The sequence below is a fragment of the Acinonyx jubatus genome, chromosome D4 (genome assembly GCF_027475565.1).
Source record: "Acinonyx jubatus isolate Ajub_Pintada_27869175 chromosome D4, VMU_Ajub_asm_v1.0, whole genome shotgun sequence".
NCBI lineage: Eukaryota > Metazoa > Chordata > Mammalia > Carnivora > Felidae > Acinonyx > Acinonyx jubatus.
The window spans coordinates 15576224-15589385 of record NC_069391.1 but is presented as its reverse complement, the minus strand read 5'-3'; the positions used below and the strand labels follow the sequence as shown (position 1 = coordinate 15589385).

Here is a 13162-nt window from a genome sequence, read left to right as displayed (position 1 = left end):
GAAGCACAATAGTATATTTCAAAAGCACGTGCTTCAGAATCGGGAGAACCAGCATGAAATTGTAACGGGGCCATGAATTTGCTGTATGACCTAAGGAAGTCACTTACCTTCTCTAAGTTTCTGTGACCTGAAGCTAGTAAATCCTTTCCAGGAAGGGTGTGAGACAAGACACGACGGGTTTGAGTGCCTGACGCTTCGCACATGTTAAAAAATGGGCATCGTATTACCCTAGATCTCTATAATCTGTGATGAGTACATACACACTATTAGGCAAGAACGATGAAATTATCCCCGTTTTCTAGAAGATGTTTTATAAACTTGAAGTAAGCATGACTTAGGATGAAAAGAGGCTTCTCATCCCTTTAGCCTTAACTTCCCATAATTTCACAAGATCATTTATGGGCGAGTTTTGAGGTTTGCATCCAGTAAAGACACAGCCTCACTTGTCAGGAATGGTGTGACCTGTAACACGGCCACGTGACTCTCCAAATGCCAGCCACGCCTTCCCCCAGCTGCAAAACCTTCCCTTTCCCAGCCTCAAGGTCCCATCTATAAAACGGTAGCAATACTTTTACCCACCTCAACAGGTAAAAGAGATATTTTTGAAGCCTTTAGCACTTAGGAAACTATATAAATGGAGGGTCTCTGAGTCAGGTTTTTTAAACCATTTATTCTCTTTGTGTGTGTGTGTGTGTGTGTGTACAAAATAATAACATAGTTGTTATTGGTTGAGGCTCAAGACGACCAGTTCGTTCTGCTAAGGATGCCCTGGGCAAAAAAGCTACCAGCAGAACTTCCTCACCTGGGTCAGCTGCTAGTCTTAAACAAAGCTGGCGATTCTAGCCAGCTGGTCTTGAGGTAGCATGAGAAATGGCAAGCGAAACAGCCAAGTCCCAGACTGAGTGTGGAAGACAGTGGTTCTATAAGAATGGCTCCTTGAGTGGCCTCTGGGCAATTTCTCTGAGAAATTCCTTGTAAGGAGGGAGGCTGCATTTCCAGGGTGCACAAAAGAAGATTATCTTTTGACAGAGCCTCCACATCTCAATTCCACATCCCATCTAGGGGGGGAGAGAACCATTCGGTGATAATGAAAACCAGGCTCTTGCTTCACTCTGACTCTGATGGCTTCATAAAGATCTGTCTTTCTGTGCCGAGCTCCCTAACGACATAATCCCCCCAATGGAGGCGATTCTTCTGGGATAAGCTGGCTCTTTGTTTGCCGATCTGATTTATTTCTCTCTTGCCTACCTCCCTCCTAGGAACACCCTCCTTCATTTTTCTGTTGGCTTGGTCAATTTCTAACTCCACTGCCCGAGTCTCCCTCAATGCCTTCCCCCTTCCCCCCTCCCGCCTCCTGCTGCCCACCCCCCCGCCACACACACACTTTTTCCCCAGAGATATTTTTGAAAATCTTAATATAAGGCTTGGTCTGTAGAAATTGGATCGAAGATTGAGATGTAGAATGCAGGTATAATCTGGTTTAAGAAAATGTGAGATGCAAAAAATCTGCACTGAAACCGTGAGAAAAACTAATCCTTTACATCAAAATTCACCCCCCATTCTCTTTATAAAGGTAATTCCTGAATTTATTGCATTTGAAATAGAATCTTTTTTTTTTAATTCCTGTGCTCTAAGGCACTAAATTGAAAGTCTAGATCCACTCTAGTCAATGTGGCTATTTAAATTAACACAAATTAGGGACGTCTGGGTGGCTCAGTCGGTTAAGCGTCTGACTTCGGCTCAGGTCATGATCTCGCGGTTCATGAGCTCGAGCCCCCCATCGGGCTCTGTGCTGACAGCTCAGAGCCTGGAGCCTGTTTCAGATTTTGTGTCTCCCTCTCTCTCTCTGACCCTCCCCCGTTCATGCTCTGTCTCTCTCTGTCTCAAAAATAAATAAATGTTAAAATAAATAAATAAATAAATTCACACAAATTAAATGAAATAAACTTACAAACTTAGTTCCCTGGTAGCCACATTTCAAGGGCTCCATAACACATGTGACTAATGGCTACTGTCTTGACCATAGATATAGGGCACTTCTACGATCTTGGAAGGGTATATTGAATAGCACTGGTGCAGCGGAGTATGGGTCAGCACGTGACAGATGTCCTTTTTTGTAAATAAAACTTTATTGGAACACAGCCACACCCATTTGTTTGCATACTGTCCATGGCTGATTTTTGTGTTACAGCTGCAGAGTTGGGTTGTAGCAACATTGACCATATGACATGCAAAGCTTGAAATTTTTATTACCCGGCCTTTACAGAAATAGCTGAGTCCTGGTCCAGAGATGAATTTTAGTCCCTGTTAGGGTATTCTAGCTGTATAACCCTAAACAAAAAAAGTCTTTAGCTCTTGGACGTCAGTTTCCCCATCTGTAAAATGGGGAGGGGTGAGTAAGGGAATGGAAACCACAAATGTTTAAATTACTGGGGCGCCTGGGTGGCTCAGTTGGTTAAGCGTCCAACTTTGGCTCAGGTCATGATCTTGCAGTTTGTGAGTTCAAGGTCGGTGTCGGACTCTGTACTGACAGCTCAGAGCCTGGAGCCTGCTTCGGATTCTGTGTCTCCCCCTCTCTCCACCCCACCCATGCTTGTTCTCTGTCTCTCTCTTTCAAAAATGAATAAACATTTAAAAAAAATGGAAAGAATTACTGATCAGGCATCTGTAAGCTGCCTCCTGCTAGCTCTATGACCCTGTGAAAATCATTTAACCACTGTAGCTTTCAGTTTTTTCACCTAGAAACGGAGTCTAAAAATCATCCACACGGGAGAACTTTAAGAGCAAATGAGAGGATTGTTGATTATTATGCCATGACCATAGCCAGAGCTGCCCCAGTAAATCAGTGCACGTGGTCACCCCAAAGACAGTGCTCCTGATCTTACAAGGCACTGGACTGCGTCAGTCAGGGGGGTCGGCAGGGGGTGCTGTTCGCTCTATGGCTGAAGCCAGAGACTCTATCTGCCCACCTGCTATCAGAACACCCGCGTTGCAGTATGGCTGTCTAAGAACCTTCAGCCCAGCGCCCCTCAAGCCTACCTTGATTGCTCCAGTTGATATCTGGATCTCATGCAGCCTCCTCATGGTGCCATCACGGTCCACAAAGTAGGACGATGCCAGCTGGTGCAGAGCTTCAACACTTTGAGTGGCATTCCCTGACTTCCTGTCGAGGCGACTTTTGTCCATGTACATGGTCAAGGCCTCCTCCCCTGCATGGAAAAGGAAAGAGGTTCAGGGAGGGAGCTTATCAAGCTTTGGGGGTGGGAGGAAAGGCCCCCCCCCCCAGGGGCCTGGATGCTGAAAAGAGCCTTGGACTTCCCACTAATTTTGCCCAAATTCCCTTCTGCCTCTGAAAATCAAGAGCATAGTGAAGGAGAAACAGTGCAGAGGTGGCTGGAAGCACCCAATTCTATCAGGACAAGGACCATGGAAAGACCCTCAGCTGTTAAGTCCAACCTCTACCAACCCACCACATACTTCTCACCGGTATCATCTCCTCTTCTCCTCGAGGCTCAGACTCTCCCTCTGTAAAATGATGGGCTTGCCCTGGATGGTCCTTTCCTCCTCCTCACCCAGGTCCTCTACTACTCACTCCCCTCTCTTTCTTTCCTCCTTCCCTTTCTCTCTTTCTCCTGCTGCTGCCCCTTCCTAGACAGATGGATACATGGACAGATGAACAGACGGATGGCTAAAGAGGTAGACGGACACAGAGAGAGATAAGACATCGTTTAAAGGCAGAGAAAACTGCACGCCCGAAAGAGGGAAAAAACAAACTGTCGGATCAGTGAAATCAGACACTATCGATATTAACCAGCGCCCTATCCCTTGTACAGAAGCCCTGGGCTCGGCTTATAGTAGAGGGTAACCGGGTAATGCACCAGTGTTTTTTTAATTCCATCAATAAATATTCTCATTACCTCCGTAAGCCAGGCACTGTGTTTCTGTCAGTGGAGTGGACAGGAGGTTACCTCCGGAGAGGAGGGAAGGTGGCAAGAATGTCAGGCACAGAGAGGGGAATTCGAGAGAAGGAAAGAGAGAGTGGGGGTGGAAAAACAGAGAGTGAGAAATGAATGCACAGACTCATGTATTTTATTCCATTAAGTTTTCCATAGTAACACGTGCATAGATTACTAACAGCACTAACTTCGGGCGCCTTTTATCTTGGATAGTAAGACGTTTCATCAGAACTTCAGAAAAAAGCATCCAGAAACACCTGCTAAACCAATCTGACCATTATATGTCTGGTTTCACCTCCTATGAATGGTGAACTTGGGGATGTTTCTTAACGTCTCTGTTCTCAGCTTATTCATTCACAAAATTAGGGGAGGACTGGCACCTACTCCATAGAGTGATTAAGAAGCATAAGTTAGTGAATACTTGTAAGGTCCTTCCAGCAGGGTCTGGTTCGTTGTAGTAAGCAAAGTCGTGTAGAGTGGTCGTAAAAAGCAGTCTCCAGGGGCAAACCTTCCTGGACTGAACTACCTGCACGAGCAGTTACTTACCGTCCTTAGGCTTTAATTCCTCCATGGGCAGAACTGGGGATAGGGTTATCATGGGATTAAATTAGCTAACTGCATAAAGTACCTGCACCCTGCCTGGCACACGGTGAGTACCATGGGAGTGTTGATGACCGTTACTTGATTACTGAAAAATAATTTTTTCTTTTTTTTTCACACATTTTCATGCAATTGCATGAAGTTTATCCTGCAATAAAATAGGACAGTCAGAGAACAACAGTCTCAATGCTTTCTGAGGACAAAAGTCTGATATCTAAGACAACTGAAATTTCTTGAGGATGCTGATTGCTTTTTGAATTTAAGAGAAACAAACAGGGGCACCTGGGTGGCTCAGTCGGTTAAGCGGCCGACTTCGGCTCAGGTCATAATCTCGCGGTCCGTGGGTTCGAGCCCCGCGTCCGGCTCTGTGCTGACCGCTCAGAGCCTGGAGCCTGTTTCAGATTCTGTGTCTCCCTCTCTCTGACCCTCCCCCATTCATGCTTTGTCTCTCTGTCTCAAAAATAAATAAACGTTAAAAAAAAAAAGAAACAAAGTTGCTTTCAGGACAGTGATTATCCTAGGAAGGGCACACAGTACTGACCCACAGATTAATTCCTGTGCCTCAGATCCCTCCATGACTGCTTCTAGAACTGAGTTCCATTGCTGTCCACGGTTCTCCACATGCACCCTCCAGTCTGTTCACCGCTGTCTCCCTCTATGAGCACCCGTCAAACCATTCCCTCCGTCTCCATGATTTATTGCTGCCGATTTCCTCTCCTCAAATGCTTCTCTCTGCTTAGAATGCCATTCTGTCCCTCCCCTATCTGACCGTTGAAATCCTATCCAGCTTTTGTCACTTTCTCTTACCCCTCCCTCCTGCAGGGGTAAGAGACCTGGAATACTCCTATACATTCCTCAGAACCCACTGGGGCATCACCTTTCTGGTGACCTTCTCCCACTACACCCTGACCCCAAGGGAGATGTCATCACCTTCCCTCTTCCACTCTCTATCATGTCCATTCAGTTTAGCTCAGCACGCATGCACTGAGCAGTTTGGTAGGCACTGGGGTGACAAATAAATAAGACATTGTCCTCGTTCTAGAGTCACTGAGTGACTACAAGTATGCTGTCCAATACAAGAGCCACCAGACCAGGGTGGCTTTGGGGCCCTTGAAATGTGGCTAGTCCAAACTGAGATGCACCGTAGGTGTGAACTCCACGGTAGATTTCCAAAATCTTAAAATGTAAGAAAACGATATAAAATACATCATGAATTACTTATCCCATTGATTACACGTGGAAATGACAATATTTGGGATATGCCACGTTAAATAAAATATATTGTTAACATGATTTCTCCCTTTTTAAAGAAGTGGTTGTGAGAAAAATCTAAAATGGCTTATGTGGCTCACACTTCTATTTCTAATTGGTCAATGCTGGTGCAGGGAGACAGAGACATAAGGGGACCATTTCAATATACCAGACGGACAGCAAGGTAGAGGGATACAGACAGTGGAATACAGCCTGGAAGAAGGGTGCCTGCCTCCCTGTTGGGAATGTGGAATGACCCTCTGGTCTCTCCAGCTGCCTCCTTGCCACTCTCCAGGGATGCTCTATCCTGCACAAATGCGCCTTGTTCTCTCATTGTTGGGACTTTTCTTTTCTTTTCTTTTTTTTCCTCCTGCCTAACTTCTACTCATCCCTCAGATGTCACCTACGGCAACACCTCCTCTGGGAAGCCTTCCCCGAATCCCCCACTCTTTACTTAAACGAGATCAAGAACTCTAACCACGTCCTCCCTGTCTCTTTTGTTTCTCTTTTATTTTATTTATATCACCTATCACATTTCCTGGTGATCGCTTGCTTAATAGCCTATCTCCTTCGTTAGAAGAGAATCACTGTGAGGTCAGGGAGTCTGTAAGAGGCTGCCATCATTTCACTGTCATCGTCCAGCACAACGTGGACCAGTATTATGTGCTTAGCAAAGATCAGAGTGCTTGTGGCTGAATAAATATATATGGAAGTGATCTGATTCTACAGTATTTATTGTGCGATGTCTCTGCCTCAACTACTAGACTGAAATCTCCCCATGAGAAGACTCATCATTCTCAAAATTAACCTCTGGGTTCCACAAGCCTAAACGTGAGTTCAGAGTAAGACACTCATGTTTGCACCTTCCCATGAAGGCTCGCGGGTTGTGCAGGAGGACATGATCTTCTGTCCTTTGGACTCCACAGCGACCTGGATAGATGTGACATAAAAATGACCTTATATACAATTAGACAATGAATTCGAGGACGGTGGGTGGTGGCCTGGTGGAACGAGGACTCTATGGATTCTTTTGTAATGTTCCCAACAAAGAACAGGTGTCCGGGTATCCTGGGAGGGGTAAGTGGATGGATGAATGGATGGGTGGATAGGTGATTGAATGGATTGATGAACAGATAGGCGGGCGGAGAGGTAAATGATTAAATACGTGAATATGCTGGAAGTTAGAGCACATTTACAGGAATAAATATTCCAAGCGCAGGCTCTCCAAGGAGCCCGCGCAAGAGAAGGTAGAACGGGCCCAGCTCCCTTTGGACTGAAAACTGGCAGAAGCAGGCCTTAGATCAAGAGGGGTTAATGGGCTTCTTGCTGCATTATTAAGACTTAATTTCTTGTTTATTAAGAGAATGCTCTGTTTAGAGTTGCTTTCCCATTTGGGCATTCCTGCAAATTGCCTCTTCACCCCACACAGGCCTTTCCTCTGTGTCTCTGGCCTCCAGGGGATCTGCCTCACTCTGTCTGTACCGCAGCTTTCGGAGGGGAACACAGTGAGACTCAGCCGCGCAGTGGATGGGGAGGGGGCGGGAGCCGATCCTTTCACCTTTCGAGTATATAGGGGATACCATTCTTCACTGGGGGAGGAAGATGTCTGGATTTGGGACCCTCTGGGGCATCTCTCATCCTTTCCTGCTGAGTCCCATGTGACTTTACCCTCAGCCTTTCTCTCAGCCCAGGGAAGCTTTCCGAAAATGCAGGGTGGGGAATAACGAATATACACACAAACATACACACGCATACAAAAACATAAGCTGTCCCGCATAAAAAGACATTCATGGAATCTGCACACATTCACAAACGTGTGCAACCTCACACACACATATGCGTACATTGCACCTATAGGCGTTGAGCCCAGTGTGTCTGCAAGTGTGCACCACATATGCATGGTCGTCTGCGTGTAGATGAACTTGCATCCAAGTCTAGGTGGGGATTTGTGCGTATCTGTCGATGGGGAGGCATGCACCCCCATTCATGCCAATTTAATCACACGTATCACTCAGGCTCCCAGGGGTTTCCTCTGGTCCAAAACATGATCTTCAGAGGGGCTATGGGAAAATGCTATCCTACCCCTGTATCCCCATGGGTCATTCCAGACCAATTTTCCCCCTTACCACCTTCCATGAGGAAATCACTCACACCAAGTACTTTATGAGATGAATCAAGTTCACCAACAACCTGAGGAGCCCATGGAAGTGTCGTGTGTCAGCCCTCCCACTGGCTGCACTTCCTCTTTCTTACTGCCTTTCCTTCCCCTTCTCTCTCCCTCAGGAGCCAAATAAATGCATTTACTTGTCCTACATGTGACAGTTTAAGAATCATCTTTTGTTGTCTGAGTATGCCCTTAGGAGCTCACCTGACACCTCCAACAGCTTATCAGAAGGTTTCTTCTAAATGAACACGGTGTTCTTAGGAAAAATTACAGAGAATAACATTTTCTGCACCTTCTTGTATTTAGGCAGGAAAACTGATATCCAGACAGGAAAGCGAATTTCTCAATGTCTCCTATTCACCTGGTGAGTGGGCTCGAATCCCAAATCCTCAAGCTCCTTAGCCCCACTACATTACAATAATTATAGTGAGAATAATGAAACAACACCGACAATAGTAACAACCTGTTTGTCCAAACACCGTGCTCAGCACTATTAGCGCACCATTTTATCTCATTGTCACAACGCGCATGAAGAAAATAGTCTAAGTTGTTTCTCTTTCTAAGAGAGGAAACCGAGGCTTGGAGCAGGTGACGCCAAACTGGTGTGGAACCAAGGCACGCAAACTCGAGAAGCTGCCCCTCCATTCACTACAACTTACCCCTTCCCTTTCTCTCCCCTTGCACGGGGAGGCTCTCAAGAAACAATTTTCCACGATCGAGTAAACGAAGTGATGATGTTACCAGGGACCTCATGCAGTATCTGGCACACTGTGTTCAACCGACAGTAAATCTTTTCCCCTTCCCGCTCCCCACTCCTCCGCGGTGAGGACCGAGGGCACAGTTAGGGCCCGCTGTCCAACGCTAGAACTCAATCCAAAGCTTTGCATATTTTAAAATGTTGTGCTGTAAAAACAGAAGAGGGACAAGGCTCCGTGAATAATTCACGACTCCGCCTTGGAGAAATTAAAAATATATTTCACAGCAAAAGAAACGTCTTTGTTATTGGGGATTTCCAGGGACTCGGACAGAACACAGCTTCTAATTAAAGAACAGAATAGGTTGAAATATATATATTTATTCAAGTAAAATGGGAGGTGGAGAAATTCAAGGAAAAGGGGTGTAGCTTAATGAAACACTCAGTGTAGAAGTGATTCCGCTCTCACTTCACAATAAAATACAATTTATACTACATGATTTAACATTCAAAGTCCTACTTAGTATTTGAGTAGCATCAACGGATCCATGCTGGTTGGTAGGTTTTGGAGTGGGTGGATTGGGGAGGTGAATGAGTTGGTTAAAGAGGGGGTCTGGATTGGACTCAACTGATGTTGAGTCAAAATATATATATATATATATATATATATATATATATGTATATATATGTATACACACACATACACACACACACACACACACACATGCAGGCTTTGTGGACAGAAAGCCCAAAGTTAAAAACGTAGGGTAAACTGTGAACTGTTTTGTTTTGTTTTTAGTTTAAATAAACAGAAAACACAAACAAATGAACAAACAAAAAACCCTTAGCGTGTCACTTACTAGCCACACCCCTTCTGCCTCTTAGCTTCCTTATGTAGAAAATGGAGCTCATTGGACTTAGCTTGCAGATTTGGGGGACTAATGGCGATGTACGATGCCTACTATGGGCAGATAATACACAATGGCTCCTCTCACTGTAAGGATGAATGAAGTTGCCCAACCTCCCCTCACACCCCCGTGATCACCAAGTTCCTAATCTGGGCTTCCTCACAATGCATACTGTGCGCTCAGCCTAGAAAGCACCTGCCACCTCCCCTGTGCCTCGCCAGCTCCTGCCAGCTACACGGCTCCTTCTCCCATGGAGTCTGTCCCCGCCACTTCAGCTCCTGGTGCTCCCCCTTCCTCCGAAGAAGATCGAATGTTCTAATTATACCTCAGTCCACCCACCCCGCCTCCATCAACACACCATTCTTGTTTAGCGGGCAAGGGTCACATCTAAAGGCAACCTCTCAGCTCCCTGAGCAGGAGGCATGGCCTTCCCCCACCAAAGAGGCTTTCTCAAAATTTAGTGGCCCTCGTCATTATGGCAGAAAACTGATGTGCGAGGAGATTTAGCTCATAATATAAAATGATGCACGTGGGCAAGAACCATAAGCATCAAAATACACTAGTCTCTACCTATCCCCCTCTTTAAAAAAATGTATTTCCTCTGTTCTCTCCTCCTCTCTTAAGGGTTGGACTTGATGGGGATGGAGAGGTAAGGCAAAGCCGCGTGAAGCAATTGGTCAGCTTTCCTATTAACCTCCTCCAAGTCCATAAAACGTACAAATAATACCCTATTTGTAAAATGATAACCTCAAGTTATCAGTCCCTAAAGCAGACTTACATAAACAAAGGCAACTCTCTAAACAACACCTGAAGCTTAATTATTTCCCCAGATTAGACTACGTTCCAAAGGAACTAATACCATAGTCAGATTAAGCATCCCTGAAGAATAGAGCTAATTCCAAGGTGAAGCCACAAAAGTTAGTATTTCTACAAAAGTTAGTAAACTCAAGTCTGACTGTCCCGGGGAATGGAACCCAGGGTTCCAAAATGATCAGAGCAACCAAGTCAATTTGGCTTATATGCCTTTGAGTGACGTACAGCGGCAGAGATGTTAGCGTGGCTTGGATCCCAGGGCATCCCAACCTCCCCTCCAATCCAGAACCCCAAGGCACGAACAAGGCCATGGCCCAGGAGCTGCCAACCTACCTCCCAAGGTGGCAGAGATGAGGAGGTGGGTCCCGTACTTTTTGATGATGGTATCGATGAACTGCTGAGTGGTGGGTCTTCTGCCAAGCAGGCGGATGCTTCTTTGAAACTCTGGCATGAGGGGCACTGGATGACGGACCAGGTCTCTCCTCTCGATGGCTGTGTTCCTCACCTTCCAACGGGCAAACTCCCTGGGCAAGAGAGATGAGCAAGAAGCCTCAATTTACCGCCTCTGCCCCCCAAGGCAAAGTCCATCCAACCATCCCATCCAGGCATCTCTCCTTGGGTGAGAGAGTGACGGCAATTATTTTTAATATTTGTCAAATCATACTTAGATCGGGAGCCCTCGATTCTCTTCAGCCAACAAATATTTACTGAGCACTGTTCTCACCACCAGAATACTGTAGTAGGCCAGACAGACAAGGCCGCGTTCTCATGTTGCTTACAGAGCATCAGGATACAAGAATCATTGTTGCCTAGCTGCTTCTCCAACTTTCTTGCTAGACTGTGAACCATACCACAGAGATGGAACTTTCTTAGGTACATGGTGCCTGTTGCATGGCAGGATTCCTAAGAATGCCGGCCATCTGAATAAACAAATGAGTCGATGGAGGGAAGGCAGGGAGGAAGAGAGGGAGGAAAAGAAGGCTCTTTAACAAGGGGCAAGATCTAGAGCACAAGGCAACTTGAGACCTGCTCTAAGATGGTTCCAGAATCCAATAATCAGCCCAGATTTCAGTTTGATTCACGCTTTTCACATGCATTCAGGGAGCAGGAACTGTGTGCAAGAAACAAAGCTGTATTTCGAAGACCATGTAGGAGAATTTGCACTCTTCCCTTCACTAATGATGAGGAGATCAACACTGAACAGGCTTCTACCCGGGAGTCTCGCTCAGGATCTCACTTTGCCTCTTGCAGACTACGTGGTGTCATCTTGGACCAAGTGTCATCTTGGACCACCTCTCTGTACTTGCACTTTCTTATCTATAAAATCCAATTAACATTATCTACTTCTTATTGCTGGCGTACAGATTACACGAAACACCGGGTGTGAAAAATACCTTTGGAAACTGCCAGGTACTAATCCAATGTGGAAGACAGTTTTAGAACTATATTTTCTCACAAATCCCCAGACATGAAAATCGTTAAAGGTTCACGGACGGGGAACAAGAAGCATGCAAACGGAATACAAGTAGAAAGTTGAAGGGCCTTGGTTCAGGTTGGTTTTGCTTCAATAATGATCTCTGTTGCTCCCAAAGATGAAGCTCCTTCTGGAACCACCAGGTCTTCCTGAATTACAAGCTCCTAGACCCTTGAGAAAAACAGACCAGCCAAGAGGATGGTAAGGTCAGCCTAGATAAATGATGGGAACCAGAGTTTAATGAAAAGGTCTCTCTTTCCTGCCACAAGATGGGAGAGATGAATGAAGGAAGGAGTACGAAGCAAGGAGAAGCCGAACGGGGGCGGGGGAGATCACCCCAGAATACACCCTTGTAATTCAGCGGTGGAGTCTGACCCCTGAAGCACAGGAATGTGGGTCTGAAAAAAAATGCTTTCAAGTTGGAATACATTTCCAAACTTCAGAGCTTATGGTTCACGCCTGCTTATAGAATCTCTGCTCACAATTCGTGACACCGTTCAAATTCTAAATAAAGTCAGCTCAAAGTACTTATTAAGTTAATCAGCTGCAGTCAGTGAACCCTCGCAGGGCACCTACTAAGTGAAAAGTATGATGTCTCCAGGAGGGGGATCGACACACCACAGTCCCATGTCCTTAAGAAGCTCACGGTCAGGCAGGGAAGATGAGCACTTTCCAGTTTGTTGTAAATCAAGAACTACAAGACACAGAAGAGGACAGATTTCTCAGGTCTCTAGGGAAGCTTCGGAGAGGAGGTCATATCTGAAGCATAGTTTCAAAGTCCACATGGGCTTAGATAGGCGGAAATGTGGTTAAGAGCAACTGTCCCAGGGCGCCTGGGTGGCTCAGTCGGTTGGGCGTCCGACTTCAGCTCAGGTCATGATCTCGCGGTCTGTGAGTTCCAGCCCCGCGTCGGGCTCCGTGCTGACAGCTCAGAGCCTGGAGCCTGCTTCGGATTCTGTGCCTCCCTCTCTCTCTGCCCCTCCCCCGCTCATGCTCTGTCTCTCTCTGTCTCAAAAATAAATAAAAACATTTAAAAAATTTTAATAAAGAACAACTGCCCCCATGGAAGGAAGGGCAGGAGCAGAGTGGGGGGTGTTTGGGAGCCGGCGGAAGAGGATTTCATAGGTGTGGTGGGTAGCTTGTGACGTGACTCCCATGCCCCCCACGCTGTGGTGTTCACACCCCACTGTACTCAATCCCCTTCCCTCGAGTGTGGGCAGGAAGGGACCCAGCCACGTGCTTCTAATGAATGTGGAAGTGATGGAACGTTACTTCCAGGAGTAGTTTACAAAAGATTTCGAC

The 13162-nt window shown here is 46.1% G+C and overlaps 1 protein-coding gene across 4 annotated transcripts in view; it reads right to left on the bottom strand.

Moving 5' to 3' along the window:
- Positions 1–13162, bottom strand: part of BRINP1 (BMP/retinoic acid inducible neural specific 1) — a 174291-nt gene that overhangs the window by 54311 nt on the left and 106818 nt on the right. For all 4 annotated transcript variants that reach the window (XM_027034948.2, XM_027034949.2, XM_053204710.1 and 1 more), the window contains exons 3-4: positions 10720–10910; positions 3040–3209 (exon numbers count right to left, since the gene is read on the bottom strand). In XM_027034948.2, coding sequence (XP_026890749.1) covers positions 3040–3209; positions 10720–10910 — 361 coding nt within the window. The remainder of the gene's footprint in view (positions 1–3039; positions 3210–10719; positions 10911–13162) is intronic.